The sequence below is a fragment of the Tachyglossus aculeatus genome, chromosome 9 (genome assembly GCF_015852505.1).
Source record: "Tachyglossus aculeatus isolate mTacAcu1 chromosome 9, mTacAcu1.pri, whole genome shotgun sequence".
Lineage (NCBI taxonomy): Eukaryota > Metazoa > Chordata > Mammalia > Monotremata > Tachyglossidae > Tachyglossus > Tachyglossus aculeatus.
In genome coordinates this window covers 55,532,909-55,558,380 of record NC_052074.1, presented here as the reverse complement: position 1 = coordinate 55,558,380, position 25,472 = coordinate 55,532,909, and the positions used below count along the sequence as shown (strand labels likewise).

General features: G+C 39.2%; 1 protein-coding gene and 1 non-coding gene across 4 annotated transcripts in view; one reads left to right on the top strand and one right to left on the bottom strand.

Moving 5' to 3' along the window:
• The window catches only part of LOC119932180 (neurabin-1-like), an 87,445-nt gene that overhangs the window by 26,217 nt on the left and 35,756 nt on the right, over window positions 1-25,472 (top strand). For all 3 annotated transcript variants that reach the window (XM_038751124.1, XM_038751123.1, XM_038751122.1), the window contains exons 3-13: window positions 94-226; window positions 465-585; window positions 5,470-5,574; window positions 5,990-6,110; window positions 9,437-9,577; window positions 11,689-11,742; window positions 13,941-14,170; window positions 15,475-15,571; window positions 15,644-15,830; window positions 18,438-18,589; window positions 20,207-20,534. In XM_038751124.1, the coding sequence (XP_038607052.1) occupies window positions 94-226; window positions 465-585; window positions 5,470-5,574; window positions 5,990-6,110; window positions 9,437-9,577; window positions 11,689-11,742; window positions 13,941-14,170; window positions 15,475-15,571; window positions 15,644-15,830; window positions 18,438-18,589; window positions 20,207-20,534 (1,669 nt within the window). The remainder of the gene's footprint in view (window positions 1-93; window positions 227-464; window positions 586-5,469; window positions 5,575-5,989; window positions 6,111-9,436; window positions 9,578-11,688; window positions 11,743-13,940; window positions 14,171-15,474; window positions 15,572-15,643; window positions 15,831-18,437; window positions 18,590-20,206; window positions 20,535-25,472) is intronic.
• LOC119932679 lies at window positions 16,634-16,771 on the bottom strand. The gene has a single exon (XR_005452420.1). It is a non-coding gene; the product is annotated as a small nucleolar RNA SNORA7 (small nucleolar RNA).

The following is a 25,472-nucleotide window of genomic DNA, read 5'->3' as shown; positions in this document are numbered from 1 at the left end:
AAATATTAAGAACTGCAGTTTGTATTTCATAGCACTGACTGATATTTATAATTAGCCATTGTTCAATTTTGTTTTCTCTGATTCCTTTTAAAGGTTTTCAGTACCTATTCAAATGAAGATTATGACAGACGTAATGAAGAGGTTGATCCTGTGGCAGCATCAGCTGAATATGAATTGGAGAAAAGGGTGGAAAAAATGGAAGTATTCCCTGTAGAACTTGAAAAGGGTGAGTTTAGTGATAGGGTAGTGGTTATAAGTCTAAGGTCATTCAACTATATTTTAATTAGATATTTCATTTTCACCAGTAGTAGCACTCTAATCTGAGAAAAATATTTTCAATATAAAATACTATTCAGGAAAACATTAATTTTGAAAACTAATGATTAACTGCTTAATTATATGTGTATTTTATAATTGCAGTATACTTTGAATTTTTGACTGTGCTTCACTTTCAATTTTTACAGGAGATAGTGGCCTAGGAATTAGTATCATTGGAATGGGTGTTGGGGCAGACCAGGGCTTGGAGAAGCTGGGAATTTTTGTGAAAACGATAACTGAAGGAGGTGCTGCACAAAGAGATGGACGGTAAGTTTATACATTACCTTTTTTTTTTCCCATGGTATTTAAGTGCTTACTATGTGTCAAGCACTGTAGTGAGCATTGGGGTAGATACAAGATATTCAAGCCCCCATGGGGCTCACAGTCTAAGAAGGAGGTATTGAATCCTCACTTTACAGATGAGGGAACCGAGGCACAGGGAAGTTGTGACTTGCCCAAGGTCACACAGCAGGGAAGTGGCAGAGCTGGGATTAGAATCCACGTCCTCTTGATTCCAAAGACTCTGTTAAAACTCAGAACCACACTGAGAAGATGCTTCCCTGACCCTGTGCCGCTGGCTTGGCTCCTCAGCTATTACTTCCCTAGCCATCCAGGTACAAATGCTTCTTCCTTAACCCCTGCCCTGAGCCTGATTTCTGGGAAGAAAGAGGTGACAGTGATGTGCTCACAGCCTTTCTTCTCCCTTTCCCTTCCTGCCATCACCATTGGGTTGCTCAGAGCTAAGAAATGTTCCAGAAAGGAACAGGGAGACCGTGGATCTGAACAGGAGAGGTTGGCCTAGTTCTACAGCCCTTGCATGACCCAAACAGTCTCAGAAATGGCAGAATCCAAGTGATTTCTTGTTCACATTACTAGAAATAAGCACTTCCTTGGTTCATTTAGCAGTGCTAGATCCTTTCTGCCCTCTCTCTTCCAGTTCTTCTCTCTGTTCTTTCTCATGCAAGAAACCCTCTGCCCTTCACCTAGACCCCTGGGCAATAAGGGGCCCTCGTCCCCCTCTCCATCCCCCCCATCTTACCTCCTTCCCTTCCCCACAGCACCTGGATATATGTATATATGTCTGTACATATTTATTACTCTATTTATATATTTATTTTACTTGTACATATCTATTCTATTTATTTTATTTTGTTGGTATGTTTGGTTTTGTTCTCTGTCTCCCCCTTTTAGACTGTGAGCCCACTGTTGGGTAGGGACTGTCTCTATATGTTGCCATCTTGTACTTCCCAAGCGCTTAGTACAGTGCTCTGCACACAGTAAGCGCTCAATAAATGCGATTGATTGATTGAAGAAAGTTCAGCCAACTTATTTGGGCACTTACCCTTTTTATAATTTCTACCACTCTCTTCAACATGAAACAGATTTGCCTGGCTTTCACGACTAGACTTTCCCATTTGTAGATCCATGGTTGTAGTAATCACTCACTCGTGTCTAATTCATCTTTCTTCTAACATAAGATTACGAAGAACACCTTCTGTCCTTGATCCTTCCATATCTTCTTGATGGACCTGATAATTTAGTGTTCAAGTAAATCTTTTACTCTTTGTATTTTGGAGGCACACTATCATAAATCTTCATGACTCGGAGACTTTATATATTCACAGAACATCAGATGAAGATTAGCTTGGTAATTTTACCAACAGAAAGCCTATGTAAGAAATATGAGCTTCAAATTTAAAAAAGCCCGAGTATCTAAAAATTGATATCACATTTAAACTGCATCCAAACTATCTTTAAACAATTATTATTATTATGCTATTGATGTCTGTCTACTTGTTTTGTTGTCTGTCTCCCCATTCTAGACTGTGAGCCCATTGTTGGATAGGGGCTGTCTCTACCTGTTGTCGAATTGTACTTTCCAAGCGCTTAGTACAGTGCTGTACACACAGTAAGCACTGAATAAATATGATTGAATGAATGAATTAGAACCAGGCACACAAAACCACCAGGGAATTAAGACTGGTGTTTGTTATTAGCCAAATAGTATTAATTCTCCCAGGATTAGTGGGCTTATTATAATAAGTTACAGGGCATTTTAATTTGTAAAAGTAAAAACTTGGGGGTATGTGTGTGTATGTGTGTGTGTCCTGGACTGCTACATAATTTTTAATTTATGATCTGTGGTGAACTCCCATTCATCATAAGTTTTTCTTTGAAACTTTTTTTGATAAAGCTAATGGGTAAGTGGGATTTTTATTTTTGAAAACACATAGATTAGGCAAGGAAAGATTTAGCCATTGGTTCCAAAACATGTTTATGACAGAATTTCTCCTCCATTCTATTATAGCTCTCTCTTTAATCAAGCTTTCTTTTTTCATTCTGAATATTGTGATAGATTTAAACTAAATGTGGAAACAAATTGTACATTACTGATTCCCATACATGTCAAAAATAGCACTTTGCCTGAAAGCATTTTAGGCTTTCTGAATGCCCATCCCTGTTCTTTTATCCTCCTGCCTTATGAACTTAAAATGCAGCCTACAGAATCCAAGCCAACTGGAATGACAAAGAGCTTTCTGCATTTTGGGTAGCAGCTGTCATTCAGATGGGTTTCCAGACAAATCAGGAGGCATGCTCAAGTACATAGTAAAAAAATCTATTTATTAGGCCCAAACAAAAGGCTTTTTTTCAGCCATCCTGAAAAATGAGATAAAAGGGATAATTACTCCTTTATCCCTTGAAATTGGGTTGAAGATGAAGACATTTCCACCTTTGGCATTAGGAAACTTAAGGATTCACAGAGTTCTTTCCAAATCAGTGCTATCCCCCATACAGATTTGGTCCGTGTTACAATTTTAAGTTTTTAAAATTATAAAGGAATTTACTGCAGACTTGACCTTATTTTAAGATGAAAGATATCAATCAGTGGTATTTTTTGAGCACTTACGTCGTGTAGAGCACTGTCTAAGCTCCTGGGAAAGTACAGTACAACTGAATTGGTAGATGTGTTTCCTGCCCAGAAGGGGCTTACAGTCTACAGGGGGAGGCAGACATTAAAATAAATTACAGATATTGTCCATAAGTGCCGTGGGTCTGATAGGGGGGTGAATGTCAAGTGCTTAAAGGATGCAGATCCAGGGTGACGCAGAAGGGGAAGTTGGGGAAGGCCTCTTGAAAGAGATGTGATTTTAGTAAGACTTCAAGGTGGGGTGAGAGGTTCATTCATTCAGTCATATTATTGAGCACCTATTATGTGCAGATCTTAAGGGCTTGGGAGAGTAAAATATAACAGACCCATTCCCAGCCCACAACGAGCTTGCAGTCTAGAGGGAAAGACAGAAATTAATAGAAATAAATGAAATTACAGATATGTACAGAAGTACGGTGGGGCTGGGAGGAGAGATGAATAAAGGGAGCAAGTCAGGTTGACACAGAAGGGAGTAGGAGAAGAGGAAAAGAGGGCCTTGGGAAGGCCTCTTGGAGGAGAGGTGGTGAGTAGTGTATCAGTCCATTGTACTGAGTGCTTACTGGGTGCAGAGCACTGCTGGGGAAAGTATAATATAACAGAATTTGGAGAGGAAAGGCCAGATTTTAGTAATGTTGTGAAGGTAGAACTGACAGGATTTGGTGACACTGAATATGTGGATAGAATAAAAGAGATTAAAAGAGGAGAATGCCGAAGTTACAAGTTTGAGACAAGGAGGGTGGTGGTGTTGTCTACAGTGATGGGAAAGTTAAGGGGAAGACAGGGTTTGCTTAGGAAAATGAGTTCTGTTTTGGACATGCTTAGTTTGAGGTGTTGGTCGGACCTCCAAGTAGTGATGTCCTGAAGGTTTTTGAGATTCTGTGAGAAAAATGGGAGAGTTGAAGTAGGGGCAGGAGGAAGGAGGGACTGGGGAGGAGCAGGAGAGATTTTAGGGAGATCATGCCTGATGGCTTCAATTTTCTCAGTAAAGTCGGTGGCCAGGTCATTATGGGTAAGAGGTGCTGGTGAAGGCATAGGGGAACAGGGGGTTTGAGGGGAGTTAAATGTTTGAACAGCTGGTGAGGGCAGTGGGCATGAGAGTCCATAAAGATGGAGAAATAATATTGCTGGGCAGAGGAGGGAGCAGAGTGAAAGCAAGTGAGTATGAACTTGAGATGAATGAGCTTGGCTTGATATCTGGATTTCCTCCAGGGGTGCTCTGCAGCTCATGAATTTGAGCAGAGGAAACATACTCTGGAGGTGATCCAGGGCTCAGGGTAGTTACAATATATTCTTGTAAATATTCATAATTGTTGAAACACACACATAGGTGTACTAAAAGTCCCTCAAAAAATCTGGTAGACTTTAATTAGAGAATCAAGGTCTGTGTACATTAAGTAAACTCCTGTGCAGTAAAATATATATATGTGTATATATATATATATATATGTATATATGTTTGTACATATTTATTATTCTATTTATTTATTTATTTATCTTTCTTGTACATATCTATTCTTTTTATTTTATTTTGTTAGTATGTTTGGTTTTGTTCTCTGTCTCTCCCTTCGAGACTGTGAGCCCACTGTTGGGTAGGGACTGTCTCTATATGTTGCCAACTTGTGCTTCCCAAGCGCTTAGTATAATGCTCTGCACACAGTAAGCGCTCAAAAAATATGATTGATTGATTGAAACCCCTTAACTAATTTATTTTAATTCAGTTCTTCTCTCCAGTGAACTCCAAGTAGCAGACACTAGATGTATTAATTGCCACATTGTTCTTCAAAAGACTAACTAAACTACTTTGGGTTTATTGAATGCAAACTGGTTGTGATAAACTTTCTTAATTACCAGTAGTTATCAAAGGAATTGTCTTTATGATCGTTATCCTAATAAGAAAGTTAGTCAAAAAACACACTGAATGAGTACCAGCTAATCAGTGCATGGTGCTTCTTGGTTGTGTGGGGAATTAAAAACGTGATTCCTATTTTGAGGATCTTCTAATCTAGTCAGGAAATAGATCAAATACAAATACATACAAATTACATGAAGATACACAAATATCAAATATATAAGCAAATAGTTCACAGAGCCATGTATAAAAGCTATGGGATTGCTGGAATAGTAGAAGCCAAGTAGGAGAAATAACTGAGTCAATGCCTTTAATAAGAGGTCTCTTATAAGGATTTTTTAAAATGGTAGTTACATTTAATTTCTATTTTCAGGATCCAAGTAAATGACCAAATCGTTGAGGTTGATGGTACAAGTTTAGTAGGAGTAACTCAGTTGTTTGCTGCCACTATACTCAAAAATACAAAAGGGACTGTCAGGTAGGTATAATTTACTATAATTCTTTGTAATGATACAATAATAAGTGATTTTTATATTGAAATTTTCATTATGTAGGAAGGTGTGGGATGGGGGAAACACCCGTGAAATTAAATTCACTGCTTACAGGAGAAAATTAAGCATGGCATTTTTTCTGCTAACTTTTAAATAGTTTTTGGTCTATTCACACACTCTTGAGATGGTCAGTCTTCTCCGAGGTGCGTGTAGGGGATAATGCAGCGGGCTTCCATACAGGTGTATTTTTAGCTCATGAATTAAATCGGTTTCTATCAGTTTTCTTTTATCATAGCCTGAAGAAGCTAACAGATGATGACTTATTCAGTTATTTAAAAACTTTCTAATTATTATTTAAATGTTTAACTATAAGAGCATAATTTGTCTTGGATTTTTGACTAGATTTCTAATAGGACGTGAGAAACCAGGAACACTAAGTGAAGTAGCCCGTCTCATCAGTGAGACGTTGGAACAAGAGAGATGCTTGTACGAACAGCATTATGCCCAGGAGGATACTGAACAGGTATTATGTGGATTGCAGAAAATGTACATTTGTCTCATGTTACTAAGTATCTTGGAATCAGCATGGCTCAGTGGAAAGAGTATAGGCTTGGGAGTCAGAGGTCATGGGTTCTAATCCCATTTCTGCCACTTGTCAGCTGTGTGACTTTGGGCAAGTCACTTAACTTCTCTGTGTCTGTCACCTCATCTGGAAAATGGGGATTAAAACTGTGAGGCCCATGTGGGACAACCTGATTACCTTGTATCCCCCATAGTGCTTAGAACAGTGCTTGGCACAGAGTAAGCACTTAACAAATGCCATTATTATAAGTGCTTAGTACAGTGTTCTGCACACAGTAAGTTTTCAATAAATATGATTGAATGAATCATTACATTTTCTTGCTGAGCATTCAGAAAATTTGATTATAGAGCAGAATTCAGGGAGAATTACTTCCTTTGTTTCTTTGCAACCATTTTAGATGTAAAGTTCTTGAGGGCAGGGTATTTGTTTCTTAATCTGTGGTCCTTTCCCAAGTTCTTAGTACAGTTCTCTGCATATAGTAGGCACTCAACACTATTGATTGCATGATTTGACTGCCCCGTCACTAGGGCTTGAAGCAACAGTGATGGGCTCCCTTTTCATTCATTCAGTCGTATTTATTGAGTGCTTACTGTGTGCAGAGTACTGTACTAAGTGCTTGGGAAGTACAAGTTGGCAACATATAGAGACGGTCCTGCTCCCTTCTTCGCAACCCTATTCTAAGGCTCTTTTGCTTCTCTTGACCTGGCCTCCCATTCTGGTCCCTGTTATTTAGTTGATAAGGGGAGTTACACATTCTTCCTTTCCTAAAAGCACATTGGGACAGAAGGGGGAAGGAGTGGTGTAGAGATTTGTACTTAAACTAGGGATTGTGTATCCACCCTGAGAAGGGGCTGTTCATGGAGTGGTTTGAGATAGAGTGAGAGATTACCGTTGGGAGGACTAGAACTATAGGAATGAAATGTGAGGAGAGACGCCCGCAGCTCTACCACTTGCCTGCTGTGTGACCTTGGGCAAGTTCCTTTATTTCTGTTTGCCTCCGTTTCTTCATCTGTACAATGGGGATAAAGTACCTGTTCCTCCTCCCTCTTAGACTGAGCCCCCTTTGGAACTGGGACTGTGTCTAGTCTGATTATCTTGTGTCTACCCCTGTGTTTAGCCCAGCACTTGCCACATGGTTAGTACTTAATCAGTTCCACCATTGAAAGCTGGGAACACCTGAAGGATTATGTGACTGACATTTAGATAGTTGCCAGAGCTAGAGATGAGTTGACTGAAGCCTGAGGCTCTTGAACAAGGAAGCATTTCTTACACCAGCCAACTCAATGATAATGGGCTAAAAGCAAACAAACTTATAGGGATTTAATGAAAATGAACCCTGGGGTGGATGCTGGCTTTGAGATACTGGGCCAAAGGAATTAATAATAAATCTGTCATTTATCTGGCAAGCACTTTTGTTATATTAGCTGGGAATGTCAACTAAGTTTTTATAAAATGCTAGGATCGTGCTTTGATTTTTATTACTCTGGGAATAAGTAATTATTCTGTGGGAATTAGAGATCTCATAGTTTTTTTATAGAATAGTTTTTGGATCCCAAGTGTATGCAGTCTTTGCTCCATTTTGAGTCCTTTAAAGGAAAAACTACAATGTTTCAGTGGAATAAACTGTTGTTTATTAGAAGGAATTAAATTCCCTTAGGGAAAAGAATAGATTTTTTGAGATTGGAGAGGGGGAAAATTTTTAAGGTAAATTTTAATAATAATAGTGATGGTATTTGTTAAGCACTTACTATGTGCCTAGCACTGTTCTAAGTACTGGGGTAGATACAAAGTAATCAGGTTGTCCCATGTGGGGCTCACAGACTTAATCCCCATTATACAGATGAGGTAACTGAGGCACAGAGAAGTGAAGTGACTTGCCCAAAGTCACACAGCTGTTAAGTGGCAGAGCACTTAGTGGAGCACTTGAACACATAATGGGAAGGAAACTCTAAACTAAGGGGGAGGTATAAAAATTCCAGTCAGTTTGCAGAAGAGGATCCTCGGCAGGAAATTTTAGGAGAATGGGGGGAAAAGTAAGAATTGTGCCAACTACTAAAATATTGGTTCTGTGGAATGGCTAAAGTCATTTAAGACTAGCTGAAACCTTCAAAAATCAGCAGGGAAGCTAAAAACTCAGCTTTCTTATATTCTTTCTCTACCAGCCTGTTTGCACGCCTCTCTCTTTTGACTCTTTTGGCCCTCTTTTCTTCAGTAAGGAAAGCCCCACAGAAACGTTCTTTCCATTGGAGTGTTCCTTATAGTGGTGTGACAGCACTACTGACTTTTACTTCAGTGTATTGCCAACCTCTGTCTGGCAATAAAGAAACCCCACCTTTCTGCCCTTCCGTAATCCCTCTCTCTTCTCCTCCCTCCATCCCCCAAATGCATCCTTAAAGTGGTTTTTTGTGGCTTCTACGTGCCCTCTCAGTTCTTCCTCAGCCTCTACTCTGTGGTTCCCCTACAGCCTCATCTTTAAAAAAAACAAAACAAAAACAAGCGAACAATCCTATTTCATGGCCGAACCAACACCATCACCAACTATAGCTCTTAGGATTTCCACAGGTGCAGGGATTGTGGTGAGATGAAGGAAGGGGAGGGCAAGAGCAGTTCTCCCCTGGTCTGGTCCCCAAGGCCATGGCGGACTCAGAAACAACAGCTGGGAATGTCAACGTGACAAGAAACAGACTAAAAGAATGGAGGGATTCAGATGAGGGAGCCGGGGAGAACATGCAAAATATAGGGGCATGGATTTTGAGAAGAATGTAAGGGAGAGATGAAAAAATAGGGAAGCAGTGTAAAACAGCTATAAGGAGGAGTTGGTGGGGAGAAGGAAGGGAAAGTTTAAAGAGTGAGGAGAGGGCAGAGCAGGTTAGGCTGGGAGACCAGGATTGCCTAGTCACCAGGCAAAGACACCAAAGTGAGAATGACACAGTTACTTTTCTCCTGCTGAAGTCAGTCAGTTGTGGTGTAGGACGACCTTCGCTTTCAACCCTACCCATCTAACTGCATACTCTGGCTTCAGGTCAGTCATGCCCAGTGAATGTCTTTCTTGCCTCCATCTCTCTGGCCAACATAGACACAGTTGCGAGAGCAACTAAAGTCAGATTTAGAAGAAGTGAAAAAGGAATCTTGTTTTTTTGGATGTAATATTTTAGAATACAACTTTAGGGCAAGTTGAAAGGGGTGGAATATTGTAATGCCATTTGCTTTTTGTTAGACAAATATTACCTGGTCACTACAAAACTATGCTTCTTTTTTGTTTTCAGGATGATGACTATGATGATGAAGACAGCCTCGAATCTCATTTGCATGCAAAATCAGTAGAGGTGTTTTATTTACCTGAAAACGAAGAAATGAATTTACCTTTGGATATGGATTCCACACAGTTTCTTCTGAAGTTTAAAGAGGTATATTTTTCGTTCAATAAGTCTGGATTCTTTTTACACTAGCACTCCATAGTGATGAAAATAGAACTAGTGCATACTAACAGTACAATTTTTATATTCCACTTGGAGACAATTTAAAGGTTAAACTGGGTTATTGATAAGGTCACTTGTAGCTATTTAAATAGCCGCTGCCTCTGCTTTCTCCCTTATGTGATTTTTCTTTGCACTTATCACTCTTTGTTGACTGCCCCAACTAACTATAATCCCTCTACTCATGCTAGGCAGGAAGTTGGAGTAGGAGGACTGCCCCAGGCTCCTTACCAAGCCAAGTCCTGTAACTGGCTGAGGAAATTGCATCTGTGAAGGACTTCCCTGGCTCCAGTACAGTGTTTCTGCTTGGCTGCTTCTCCAAGGGCACTCCAGTCAGAGTGTGAGATGGATGACGTTTAGCCTGGGGTCCTCAACAGTCTAGGGCTTTCTAAACCCTTAAACTGGCTTCCATTTCTTTTCGCATATTAAAAATGAGAAATAAATGGATGGAAAAGCACAACTGTCCCATAATTCTTAGTGAAAACTTGTAGCTCGCTGGACCTATGTGAAAGTACATCGCTTTTTAGAGTAATGTAGCTCTTGCATAGTTCCATGCATTCCTTCATAGCTAGTGTGTTGAAAAAACCATCTGGGCTTGTTTATCATTTCCAATCTGCAACCAACACCATTTAAAGAGATTTTAGTGTGTGAGACAAATTATCCTGGCAGAGTTTCTTTGCCACTTCTTTTTTTGTTTTGTTTTATTTGGTGGGGTTGGGTTTTTTTGTTTTGGTTTTTTTTTAGATGGTGGTGTAGCTCTTAGTAGCTTTTGTAGTGTATGCTACAGAGACCAAGCTGAAATTAGAGAAATTCACCATGCCTGAAATCTCAGTAAAAGTCCATTTGCTGTTGGTGGAAAAAAAGAAATAACTGAGTGAATATGTGGTTTTTTAGTAGATTGAAAAGTGAGAGACTTTGAAGAAAGCTAAGTTGACAGATGTGAAAATTTAAGGGCAAAATGGGTAGGGAAATTCAAGTAATGAATGTTTCAAACTTTGCTATTTCAACCTTTTGAAAAATCCACTTTTTCTAAAATGTTTCTTTTCAGTCATATCGAGGGTAACCCTTGGGAACTCTTGATTTCCACATCAGATCCAGCAATGATATCCGAATATTTGCAAATAGAGCTTTCAAATGTGCCATGAAGTTATGTTGGGTAAATTGAGCCAACAGTATCCACTCCTTTTAATTACCTGCAATCTTTATTGAAGGACTGAGGCCCTGCATTTGGCCATATAGTTTTAAATTGTTACAGTATGCCTCTGAGCTTATTTAGCAACACTAATTTAGAGAGGCCAGAACTAGAGCTCTTCATCAACCATATTTATATTTTTGTCTTGCGCAAGATACTGATAACTTCCACATTAGATTTGGTAAGGTTTCAGTTTTCTTGATAAATTATATACTTATGTGCTTAGCGATGAGCTAGGTACAAAATAATCGTCCATAGGGCTGACAGTCAAAAAAACAGAAGGGAGAGCAGCTGAGGGAACTGAGGCATTACTAGGTCACACTTAGCCATTGTTTTCCCCAAAGTACCTGAATTCAGTTGAAGTATTTGTTTTTATTTTTAGATATAAAGAAATTTAGTGTTCAGTGTAGTTTATTTCTTCAAAGGTAGGTACCTAGTCAGACTGTAAGTGGGGAATCATCCCATTATATCTGACTTCCCAGATGTAAGTAAAATAATAATAGTATTTGCTAAACACTTTGTGTATTCCAAGTACAGTACTAAGCACTGGGGTACGTACTTAATAATCAGATCAGAGTCCCTGTCCCATATGAGGCTCACATTTTAAGGGGGAGGGAGAACAGGTATTTAATCCCCATTTGCAGATGTGGAAATTTAAGCACAAAGTTGTTAAAGGACTTGCCCAGCATCACACAACAGGCAGTCTATCTTATGAGTAAAGTATCCTCTGTCTCTAAGGTTCATTTTTTCATTTGAATATATTTTTTAATAAACTGGAAATCTTGTTATTCCAAATTCATAAAGTTTTCGAAGTACTGCTTGTTGACAAAATTCCTGTATTTTATTTTAGTTACAGCTAAAACACGCAGTGACAACAGCTGAAGTAAATCAACTGAAAGAAAGAGTAAGATGTTTATATTATCATATAGTAAAAAGGAATATTTGGAGTCTCTCAGTTTCCAGATATTTGAAACCTGTTCTTATAGCTTGGGGGAAAGTGCTTTCGTTCCTTATTACCCATCTGTATTGTACTGAAATGGAAGGTTGTTTAACTTGGCAGCTGAATGTACCTATTCTGCAAGCTCTTGAAGAGGCCTTTGGATGTGAACAGTTTCCTTCTTCCTTGGGTTATTGAAATTTTGCTCCAGGTCTCCTTGCAAATGTCTTCATTCTCCAGGCGCTTACCGTTTGCTGCCCTGTCGGTTTTGAGGCCACTTTTCACGGTGAAGGTTGTAAAAGCAGTGGGAGCTTGCAGTGTAGCAATTGGCAGTCCAGCATTGTGCTGCACACATGGCTGCTAGAAGGCATGCATTGTTTTAGGTTCCCCCCTCCCATGCTCTGATATTGTTGGTAGAGGAGATAAACACTGTTCCATCAGTCAGTCATATTTATTGGGCGCTTACTGTGTTCAGAGTACTGTATTTAATACTGAGGAGAGTATACTGTAACAGAGTTGGTAAACACATTCCCAGCTCACAGTGAGCTTGTTCAGATCATGGATGCATCCAAGATATTTTTCTGTGGTTTGACAGGCAGAAATTGGTGTTTGTGATCACAAGACAGCGTTCATCCGTCACTCAGTAAAATGTAATCTATTGGTGTTGTTTGCGAATCCCCTGCAGCCTAATGACTTTCTTCTAATAATAATCATAATCCTTGTTAAGTGCTTCCTATGTGCCAAGGACCCCACCAGGCAGTGGGGTTCATATGAGATAATTAGGTCAGACACGGTCCCTGTCCTACATAGGATTCACAGTCTAACTAGGAAGGTGTCGGTTTTAGTCCAGGTTTTACAGATGAGGAAATGGAGGCACAGAAAAGTTAAGTGGTTTTCCCAAGGACAGAGAGCAGACAAGTGGAGGAGTGCCAGAGGACCCAGGTCCTGTGACTCCTAAACCTCAAATGTTTCCTCTAGGCTACACTGCTTCTCCTCCAACAATGGGCATTGCTGCCAATTCTAGAGTAATTAACCCATTATAAGTAGTTTATCCTTTCCTGGCACTCCTTTGATGAGCTTGTCCATGTCTATGTAGAAACATTATTTTACTTCATTGCAGTTTGTCAGTGTGGTACATATGTACTTATGGTGGCAAGGTAGTTTTGTTTTAAGAGCAGGTGTAGTGTAATTTATACCTCTGCTCAGATTTGGAGGACTTGATATTAGTGATTATCTGCAAAACCAACCCCCAATAACCGTTGTTCTGAAAATGATAGGCTCTCCAAAAGGAGGTGGTATCCTATCCAGTATCCATTTCTGTGAGCTGGCTGTCCCTTGTCTGGTAGTGTGGTTTTGTTTAGTGCTGTGATATTCATGTGCTGTTTGAGCTATTAGTATAACTTGGAGACCATTTTCCTCACCACATACCTCCTAATGCAGGCTGTTTCCGTAATGTGTCTTTTTTCTCTTGTTTTTGTACCCTATTTTAGTTCATGGGAAACAGTCACTTTTTAGAAGACAGTTTCTAGTTCCTCTCCCCATTCATTGCTAGTAGACCATACTTGGTTTGTTGCAAGTAGTCACACATCCAGGGTCCTGCCCACTAATGTTGCTGTTTCTTCACTAATGTCCTGAACCAACTACTGACACCTACTTGATAGGATTTGTTTATAAGTCTTAAGCTATCTCACTATCAGAAGGACTTGCTTTTGAGTTATTTTTCATTTGTGGTGGTGGTGGTTTGCACTGCCCCCATCCCTATTGTTTTAGCCAGTAACATGCATTATGAGACCGAGTGCAATCTGTAGCCAAAGAACAATATGTCATCGTGGGCCCTTTTAGCAGCAGGCCCGTTATGCCTCCGTCACATTTGTACGCCACTGTGGAATGAGCCACTCACATCCACTATAACAGTGGTTAGGCTTTTTCCTGAGAACCCAAGGTGCTCATGGTTGTGGAACAGCATGTTGCTCTCTCAGCAGAGGACTTTACCTTGCCCTTACCCTATTAGAACAAAGTAAGGGGAGACCAAAGGGTATTATATGTGGAATTGCCATTGTGAAGGACTGGGAAGCAGAAAAATTTGGGGTCTATGCATGCTAAATGTATTTAGAAATGTATTCAAATTATTCCTCATCCTAAGATCTCTATTTTTTCCTGACAAGTTAAAGGCTGCAGAAGCAGAGAAGACTGAATGGGAGACAAGCAAGAAACAGCTCGAACAAACCTCCGACGACTACAAGGAAAAAATTAAGAAACTTGAAACCTATTGGTCAGAGGCTCAGAGTTTATGCAAAACAGTAAATGAGCATCTTAAAGAAACCCAAGAGCAGTATGACACCCTGGAGAAGAAATACAATAAAGCCAAAAAATTACTTAAAGATTATCAACTGAAGTAAGTGCCTTGAGTGTAGTGCACATTTTCAATTTTTTTAAAGGAAATTTTGTGAACTTGTTAAGATTTGAAAAATGTGATGACTCAAAAAATGGGCTCCCATTTGCTTCTATACCCAAGTTCTTCCTTTTTCTGTTTGATCATAGTGTTTTCCATTCTTCCCTCTTCTAATCAAGAGATTTATTGACCAAAGATTCTTGAGAATTAGTTGTAAAACATGGAAACTTATTTTTCCTTTCTCCTTATTAAAATTGGGTAAGCACTATTGTAGTTGTCCCTTCTTGAGAATTAGTTGTAAAACATGGAAACATATTTTTCCTTTCTCCTTATTAAAACTGGGTAAACACTATTGTAGCTGTCCCTGCCAATTTTGGTGATTGAGTAGTTGTTGAGGAAGTAGTAATTTTTTTGAAGGAAAATGCCAAAACTTTTTTTCCTACCCCCAACCTTATGTATAGTGGATACATGCATATTGGGTTGGACACAGGCCCTGTGCTATATGGGGCTCACAGTTTAATTCCCATTTCATAGCTGAGGCACAGAGAAGTTAAGTGACTTGCGCAAGGTCAAAGAGCAGACAAGCGGCAAAGGCAGGATTAGAACCCAGGTCCTTCTACTCCCAGGCCTGTGCTGTAACCGCTGTGCAATGCTGCTTCTCTTGTGGGTGTATGGCTTTGTGCCTCCCTGAACACTTTCCTTTTGTGAGCCTATTTAGTAAACAAATGGTGGATTGGTAAACTGGTGGAGATTTTTCTTGTAATTTCATGCCCAAGATTCCCAAGGCTTGTTTTTGAGGTTATTCACTAGTGGTAAATACCTTGTATGTTACTTGTATTCCTCTTTGCTCGTCAGAATGTCAAAAATCAGGGCTTTGCATCTTTTCAGGAAAATATATATAATGAATAGAGCAAATGAATTTTGAAAACCGTTTTTACTGAAAAGTAACCACATGGAAAAAATGAAAGGAAAAATTTGGGTTGGGAAATGAGTCCAGTACTTAAATATACAATTTAAGAAAATACAGAATTTGCGAACACTGTTACTAAAACATCCCTGATTTACTCAGGCCTATGAGAATTTAGGGAAATTCTTTTACGTGAAAATGTTATCATCAGTTCTAACTTCACATTTCTGTTTCAGGGTTTCACTAAACTACTGAAGAAGAAAGTGATTATTTTATTCCATTCTCTGAGTGATATTTTGTGTTTTCTCTAAGGACCTTTTAATTGTATTTCAAAGAATCTAAAAATGTTTCAGTTTCAAGGTAATTCCTTTTTGGTCCTAATCATTTTTATTTTCCCCAGAGAAATTGAATTTTTGAAAAAAGAAGAGGATCATAGGAAGAATCTTGAAGAGCGAGATCAGAAACATGTGGAACATATGAAAACATTGCAAGAAACGGTGAGGCAGTGTGACTTTTGTGCCTTTTACCACTATGCTTTGGAAATGGTACTTAACTTGTAAAAATTGCAGATTTCAGAGCTTGAGAACAAATTAAAAGTGTATGAGAAAATGCCATTAATATCAGGAAGCTGTACATTGCTGGAGCCTGCTATTCAAAGTCCAGGGCAACTGAATGAGCACTCAGAGGCCCAAGAAGAAAATCTAAAAGAAATGGGATCAGTGGAAAACTTAGACTCTAAAGACACTTTAATTTCAGGTGAGTTAAGCTGTTTAGTTTGTAAAAATAAATAAACAAATAAATAATAACATAAAATATCTGACTCTGTCAAAATCTGACAATTATGATATGTGAGGGTAGGTGACTGGTGTATATCTGTATTAGAGCTTAGGCAGTTTGAGACAACTAGTACACATGCTTTCACTGTGTGGATTTTAACCCCTATTATGGTGAATGTCTGTTAAAGATAAAAGGATTTGAGAGTATATCCCAGGATTGATTCTGTTAAAGATAAAAGGATTTGAGAGTATATCCCAGGATTGCTTCCGAGGTGTAACTAGATCCTTTTTTTTTAACATTTCATTGTCATAGCATGTAATTGCAAAGAGCTAGGTATGTAAAATTCTAGGACTCATAAATATATTCCAGAATAGTTAGACTCTCCTTTCATTCATTCAGTTGTATTTATTGAGCTCTTACTGTGTGCAGAGCACTATTTTAAGTGCTTGGGAAGTACAAATCGGCAACATGTAGAGATGGTCCCTACCCAACAATGGGCTCTCCTTCTCCAAGACTATCCCTTGGAAATAAAATAGCTGAAAAATCAGCCTTTCCTTGTCTTGTCCTATGCCATCGAGTCATCTCCGACTCATAGTGATGTCGTGGACACATCTCTCCCAGAATGCCCCACCTCCATCTGCAATCATTCTGGTAGTGTATACATAGAGTTCTCTTGGTAAAACTACAGAAATGGCTTACTATTGCCGCCTCCCGCGCGGTAAACTTGAGTCTCCACGTTCGACTCTCTCCTATGCCACTGCTGCCCAGCACAGTTGAGTTTTAATTGTGGCAGATTGCCTTCCACTCTCTAGCCACTGCCCCAGCTAGGAATAGAATGGGTATGCCTCTGTTTAACTCTCCCTCCTGTAGTCGAGACTGGTAGAGTACTGGAAACTCTCCAGGTGTTACCCTGAGAGGGGTCAGCCTTTTCTACTTGCTTGAATATAAATTATTTTCATATGTAACCATTTCCAGTGTTGGGGATCTCATTCTGTATATGGTTGTCACTGACTCAAGTCTAGTTAAAAAGCAGAATCCTGGCAAAATGTAAAGTGATAGTTAAATAACAGTAATGCAATTTAATGCTTTTTCTTTATGCCACAAATTCACTGCCTTTCTTTCAAATATTTGAAGAAAAGCCACAAAGCAGAAAAGCTTAATTTCTGGTCTTCCTGGAGACTTTTAATGCATGGAGGGCCTAATATATCTAGTCACCCCATATTCATAGGTCAAAGGTATACAAATATTGAGGGCATTTTAAAGTAAAAACTGACTTCCTTTTTCAAGATTGTCATTTTCTTTGATCCTTCCATGCACTTACAAGATGGCAAAGAACCAGCTGGTTTGCTTTTGGTTAGCAACCTTTCATTTGCTAGCAGCATAAGAAGTGTAGAAGCAGCGGAGAAGCAGCGTGGCTCAGCGGAAAGAGCCTGGGCTTTGGAGTTAGAGGTCAGGGGTTCAAATCCCGGCTCTGCCAACTGTCAGCTGTGTGACTTTGGGCAAGTCACTTAGCTTCTCTGGGCCTCAGTTCCCTCATCTGTAAAATGGGGATGAAGACTGTGAGCCCCATGTGGGACAACCTGATCACCTTGTAACCTCCCCAGCGCTTAGAACAGTGCTTTGCACGTGGTAAGCACTTAATAAATGCCATTATTATTATGATTATTATTATTTTTCAGAGAAGAATCTCTAGCCTTAACTCTGTGATTCTTTTCTCTGTGTAGTGTATTAACAGATATATGCTATTAATAATAACAGTGGTATTTGTTAAGTGCTTACTATGTGCCAAACATTATTCTAAGTGCTGGGGTAGATACAAGGTTATCACATTGTCCCATTTGGGACTTACAGTCTTAATCCCCATTTTACAGATGAGGTAAGTGAGGTACCGAGAAGTTGTGACTTACCCAAAGTCACACAGCTGACAAATGGCAGAGCCAGGATTAGAACCCACGACCTCTGACTCCCATATCCAGGATTTTTCCACTAAGTCACGCTCGCGGGTTGCATAGTACTAGTTGCTAGTTAATTACATACTCTAAGGCGCTGGAAAATATTTGGCCTGTTGGCCTGGCATCCTGATTGGCAATACCCTAATGACTAGAAAAAAAAAGTTTGGGTACAACTGAAATGGTTTCTTTGGACAGTGATTGTGGATTTTTAAAAAATACCTAAAATTAAAATTTATTTTTCAAAATAAAAAGCTATTAATATAAACAATGTGAGTGGATGGACTGATATCATGGGAAGCAAGCCAATAAGCAAAAACAGGGAAATACATAGGAGTGGTCTAATGATTCCAAAGAAAAGACTTTTGGGGGTACAAAGGGTGTTGACACATATTATACTTGATATTTTTAAGAAAGTTTTAAGTGATTACCTCATCTGTTAACCACTAACACATACTCATTTAAAAACAGGTTCTGTATAACATTGGGATACTACTGCATGATACTAATTGCCTGTATCCATTTCTTAGCTTATTTCCTTTGCTGTTAAAATCGGAAATCATGGGTGTTGGAAACTTTTTTTTTTGCTCTCCATATGATTTCCTCATTTTCTTGCTTACATTCTGTTACATTTCAGATTTTGATGCATTTGTGGGAGACCCACCTAGACTAGACACCAGTGCTCACAAAGCAAAAGCTCAGCTTGCACTCAAAGTAAAACGTCAACCACCTTCTCGAACAAAACTTAAGGAATCCCTTGGAACAGGACAGCTGAGTGTAAATCTTCAGGTACCAATTGTTCGAATGTAGGAATTTCTCAATCATATTATGAACTTTTATATGATTTAATTTGAGCATGTATATTGGATGCATATATTTATTAAGCCTGTTGTTTGATGTTAGAATGGAAAACATACTGTGGCAAAATTGGAAATATAAATCTTAACTCTTACTAGTACTCTAAACTTTGTACCATTTCAGAAAGAGCAATAGAAATTGATGTATAAGGTTGGCCTTATCTATTACAGTGTGATGCTTGGCTACCCGATAGAAAAAGCAACATATTCTAGTGCAGAATGTAATTTTTCTTGCATTTATGTAGTTTTGTTTTTTTAAGCAAAAACCCACTTCACTTTCGGAATCTTACCTTCTCTAGAAAGCCTTGTGTGACTTCTTTGGCCTTTAGAAAATTACAAACTGTGCTACTCCTTTTCCAAATTCAGTTTTTCAAGATTGTCGTAATATCTTTCCTTTTTCAAATTTGAGATTTGGCACATTGTGATAAAACTAAAAATAGATGGTTTTGAATGGACTATAATAAATTTTGTATATGTCAGGTTATGATGGAAGTAGTCTTCTCTTTTTTAGGCTTCCCAGTTCACTTAAGAATCATTAGTTTTTGCATAAATGGTAATTAGCAATTAACTTGTTTTATTTCGAGATAGGACTATTTAATAACATTGATATCATTTTAAATAATTTGAACAAATTCTCATCTGAAAAACTTTGCATGCAAACAGAATAATTCTCAGTTTTCGAGTTCTGAGCACTTAGTGTAGTGGGTAGTATTTCCATTGTTGAATTGTGAAATTTTATTTTTAAATACAAAGATTTTGGGAAATGCAAATTACTTAAGCATTTCTGCATGCTGAATTAAGATGTTGATAGCAAAGAAAGTATAGGTAATTGAGAATCACTGGTAATCCCAACCTTCAACTGTGGCTGTATTATACTCTGAATTATTTAAGGGTTAATGACACATGAGAGGTTAATTTAGAGGGAAAAGATACATTTAGAATGTAAGCTGCATTCTTGTTATAAAGGCAATTTATGTTGTTTTAACAGTAGGAGTTGCCAGCAATTTTCAAAGTTCAAAGCACTTCAGTATATGCAATCTCTCGTATTCTCACTACCCATAAGTAGTTAAACCAGATTTGTTACAAAAAAGTCGATTATATGACTTACAATAATTGGAACCAGGACTGGTTCATATACAATTGCTACACTTTCATAATTTCCGTCTGCTATTTGTTTGGATGCCTGGATGTAATTATTCAAATTAGCCTTGCTGCAGTTAAATGATGTTTGGCTAATAAGATTTCCCCTGCAGTTTTATTTTGGATGTGTAGGAGCTGAGGCAGAAAGTAGAGCGGTGAATCCTAGCAAACCTAGTCAGTGTTGGAGCTGGCTCTAGAACCCAGCTTGCTCTATTAGGCTGCACTGCCTTGGTTTGAAAAGCTCTTTAACCTGTTACATTTTTACCAAGTTAGAAGTCAACTTTTGTAAGGTAAAATTACAGAAACCAGTGTTATGTTAGTATGAAATGTATTAGTATGTTTATTTTTCCCATAAGAGCAAGAGCAAGGCTTTTTCGTAAGATGCTGCCTTTACATGACCTCTTTACAGGATGAAGATTTAGATGATACTACCCAGAATAATGAGTTTTGCATCACACAATCCAAGGTCTTAGAAGGAACAGAGAAGAGGTTAATTTTGCCGCAACAGCCCGATGTAGATGATCAAAAAATTGAAAAGCCTGAGCAGGCAGAAAGTACAGATAGTCTGTTGGAGTGCAGCCCGTCTGTTTCTACCCACTCTTCTCCAGTACACAAGATAAACCAAGAGAGCATTAAGAACCCTACTCCTGGTGAAAGTGCAACTCACACCTCTTCTCCAGGAAGTTCTGGAAATTCGAAGCTTAGAGAATCAAAAGGGAAAGGAAAAGAGACCAAAGGTAAGCCTATTCATTTAACATTCAGTATTGCCATCTTGGTTTAATTTGGTTTAAATTTCAAATCTAATCATATGGCTTAAAACAGCTATGAAAATAAAATGGGATCACACGCCCAGATCCCTGTGAGACAATCAGTAGCTCTAAAGAAATTTCTTAACACCTACTACTTGGAAAGATAGGAATTTTGCAGGGGCTATAAGACAAGTCAAAAATTTTATCATTGAAAATGAATTCACCGTCTTCAATCAATCAGTCATTTTTATTGAGTGCTTACTGTGTGCAGAACACTGAACTAAAACTTAGGAGAGTACAATATAAGGGAGTTGGTAGACACGTTCCCTGCCCACAATGAGCTTACAGTCTAGACTGGGAGACAGACATTAATATAAAGCAATGAATTACGGATATGTACTTAAGTGCTGTGGGGCCGAAGGTAGGATGAATAAGGAGGCACATGCAAGGGCGGTAGAAAGGAGAGGGAGTGGGGAAATGAGGGCTTAGTCAGGGGAGGGCTCTTGGAAGAGAAGTGCTTTTTATGGGGAGAGTGATTGCTTTTCAGATGTGAAGGGGGAGGGAGTTCCAGGTCAAAGACAAGATGTGAGTGAAGGGTCGGTGGCGAGATAGATGAGACTGAGGTAGAGTGACTAGGTTGGCATTAGAGGAGCGAAGGGCACAGGCTGAGTTGTAGTTGGAGATCAGAGGGTAAGGTAGGAAGGGAAAAGATGATTGAGTGCTTTTAAAGTTAATTATAAGGAGTTTCAGTCTGATGCAGAGGCGGATGGGCAGCCACAAGAGGTTCTTGAGGAGTGGGGAAACAAGGACTGAACTTTTAGAAAAATGATCCAGGCAGCAGAGTGAAGTATGGACTCAAGTTGGGAGAGACAGGAGGTAGGGAGATCAGCAAGGAGGCTGATGCAGTAATCCAAGGTGGGATAGGATAAGTGCTTGAAATAATGTGGCAGAAGTTTGGATGGAGAGGAAAGACTGGATTTTAGTTGTGAAGGTTGAACTGACAGGATTTGGTAGACAATTTCAGTTTGGGAGACGGTAGTACCGTGGAAATAGCTCAGGCCCGGGGGGTCAAGAGTCTCTGGTTCTAGTCCAGCGCACCACTTGCCTCCTGTGTGTCCCTGCACAAGTAACAACCTATTATATTATCCTCTCTATTGTAGCAGTGCAGTGCTCTGCACAGAGTTGATTGATAATTTTATTCAATCAACCAAGAGTGTTTGAGTGTCTATCCCCAATCAACCAAGAGTGTTTGAGTGTCTATCCTGTGCAGAGAACTGTACCTAAACACTTGAGAGAATACAATAGGATTAGTGGACATGATCCTTCCCTCAAGAAGTTTACTACCTAGCAGAGGAGAAAGGCATAAAATAAAGTAGGGAGTAGGAAGCAGTAGAATATAAGGACACAATCGAACATAAAGGTATATATGAGTACTCAAGTGTTTGTAACAAAGTGCTGAAGTGACTGTTGGTTTGTGGGGAGATGAGATTCATCAGGTAAGACATCTTGGAGGTTCCGTGATTTCAGAAAGGCTCTAAAGATGGGGGAGTGTGGTGGTCTGCCAGATGTGAAGGGGAAAGACCTGTAGGAGAAAACAGTTATATTAATAATAACAAGAATTTTGGTATTTAAGTGCTTACTATGTGTCAAGTGCTGGGTTAGATGCAAGATAATCTGCTGTGTGACCTTGGGCAAGTCATTTAACTTTTCTGAGCTTCAGTTACCTCATCTGTAAAATGGGGATTGACTGTGAGCCCCAGGTGGGACAACCTGATCACCTTGTATCCCCCCTGAGCTTAGAACAGTGCTTTTCGCATAGTAACCACTTAACAAATGCCATCATTATTATTATCATTATTATTATAATCAGGTCGGGTACAGTCCCTATCCCACATTTGGCTCACAATTTAATGGGAAGGAAGAACAGAAATTGAACCCCCATTTTACAAGTAAGGAAACGGAGGCACTGGGAAGCTTGTTACTTGCTAAGTCAAACAACAGGCATGAGGTGAAGCTAAGAAATAACCCAGTTGCTCTGGTTCCCAGGGCTGTGCTTTTTTGACTCGGCTACATGTTTCCAATCTGTTAGGTGAAGACTTAAAGCTTGCTGGTGGCCTACCTTAAGCGAGAATGATTAAACCTATATTGACACTTTTTTCTCTTGGGGGGGGGGGGGGGAGAGTGTGGTTCTAAAAAGTGACTTAAGTTCCAGCTCTAGAAACTTGTTGATCTCTCCCGCTTTTCAATGGGAAGGCTTGGCCAGCTGGATCATCAGATGATCCATGCTTACTTTCAGAATTGGTGAGGGAAGTGTGGCCTGGAGATAGAAGGGAAATAGAAGGGAAGAGATAGATTAGAGCAGTGTTATTCTGAGTCCCAGTCTGCAGTGGGTTGGGTGGAAGCTTCCAGCCAGCTGATCTTGGCTTATGGATGGTGTTTTACAACCCTCCTTCAACCACTTTTTGAATATTAATTCCTGTGATTTACAAGTCAAACTCTCTGGCCAAGGGCCATGTTCTAGAAGGGAAAGTCTCTGGCCTAGGGCACTAACCATTAAAATGAGATATGGGAACTGGAATGGTGAACTTAACTCCAAAGAGTTAAATTTGACAGGGCCAATTTTTAAATCATATCTACATTATGCCTGCATATATTTATGGCTGTTTTTTTAAGATTTTAGCCCACACTTCTGTATTAGGTTTTTGTTTTTATTCTTCTCTTGTTCATGTGGAGCAAACAGCTGACAGGGTATTTGGTAATGAATAGTGCTATTTATTGAAAGGAAGGATTCTTTTGAATTTAATATAAAAGAATATGCTAAAAAAGTATAGAAAATAAAATACTGATAACAGTAATTATGCTAGCAGTGGTGCAGCCTCCAACATTAGGAGCCAGGTGCCCAATAAAATTGAAGCCAGAATGATTTCTTCCTAGACTCGATTTGTCAGTGACAGCTTAATGTGAAAGAGAATCACCATATATTCTGGAGCTAAATTACAATGCAACTTCAATGGAGCTCCTTCAAACTCTGGTTTGTGAATCTAGAGTGGAAGTTGTGAGGTTTCAAATTCATTTGAATATTGAGCAATGTAATGTTGTTAAGTAAATTCTTGATGCTTGCTGCCTGTCTAGCAATTGCCACTTTGGGGTCACTGTTTAATACATCCTTTATTACAGTTTTAAATATTGGATATTCTTCAAATTGCCTCTTGTTTTCTTCTCCATCAGTTTTTAGCCCCTCAGGGGCAGGGAGCATCAACTTTTAATATGTCTTCAGGTTCCCCAAGGGCCCTAGTTCAACTCTGCACAGAGTAGGTATTTAATAAACACTGTTGGCTTCTGGCCTGGAGCCAGTGGTGCCCACATAACTCCGGGGGATTGCAGCTCCTGAGCATTGCTTCAGCCCCTTTGGACCCCTGTGTGGATTGGGGCAAAGGGAGGGCAGATGACTCTTAACCTATGAAGCCCTGGGGCAGGAGCTGAGCATTACTGGGCACCCAGTAAGGACCCAAGAAAAGTTGACACCCTTTCCCCAGCAGGGTCAAAAATTGGCATCTGCCTCTGGTCCTTCTCTGGCCCTACCTGGGGCTTTGGGGCTTTGGGGTGCTTGGGGAACATTGATATACAGTCTCTGACATTAAGTTGCTTACAATCTGATGGGGGGAGACCACGCATACATAAGTGGATAAATCCTCCAGGGTTAAAAGGCTACAGGAGTTAAAGCAATTGACATGGTTTTCTTCTTAAAAAAAAAAAAAACAAGCCAAAACACCTCTTCACTTTAATCTTATCTCTGATACAGTGACAGTCCTGATGGGAGAGAGAAAAGCAATAGGTGTGTACTGTATAACCAAACTTTTGATTCTAGCCTACGCGGTCTACTCAGCAACAGATAGGGAAACTATAATTTAGGCTAGGGGTTAATTACCCTTAGTGCCAGCATGCCAGGCTGTGATATTCAAAGCTATTTACCTGGCAAACCTACCTGCCTCAGGCCTGTTCTTATCCCAGCAACTTAATAACAGTCTTCTAAATGAAAAATACAAATAGCTCTAACCCAGAGGATGGTGATCTTCTGTCCTTAGTTTCTATTGAAGCAAAACAAAAGGAAATTATTTTAAACTGTCATAAGATATTTTAAAGAAAAATGTCCATAATGTGAGGTGGAATGGCTTTTCAAGGAGGGTTTTGCAATCAACATAGGTTTGAGGATCTTATTTTGAAATGGGTCAGATTCTCATTTATATGATATGTTTAAAGGTTTTTCCAGAAGGTAGGGTAAATGAAATATAATGTGTCTTTCACCTCTGTGATTTTTTTTTGTACAGAGTGTATTAAAGAAATGTCAGTGGTAAAAATGTTTCTCAGTGCCGGAGATGGAAGGACAAATCTTCATTTCTCAAACGGCACTGATGATGATTAAATGCATAAAATTGATTTTGGAGAACTATTTTTTAAAGCTTATGTTCTTTGATTTTGCAGAAGCTAGCCACAGCCGAATATAAATTTAAAATGGCCTGTGTTGTAAATAAATTTTAATATGAGACCCTTGTTGAAATGGCTTCATTCTCGTGAAGCTTTCAGTTTACTCCTGGGAAAGGTCAGGACCTCGCTGAAGTCTCCCACTAGTTATTTGACATCAACTCAAAGAGAATTTCCAAGGTCAAGGCACCAGGAAATTATGGGATAATTTTCTGACCAGTATGAAGAAGGGTTATTTCAACATCTGTTGAAAGAAAATTAATTTTAAAATTTCTGCTGGATTGTGCACACTAGGTTTATCAAACCACAAAGCAACAAAGATTATTTTATGAGAAAAATATAGACAGATTATCTACAACTCTTTCCTAGGACAGAAAGTGAGTCACTAAGTATTCCTAAAACCCATTTCACAGTCTGAAAATCAGTTTATAAACCAAAGCAGAA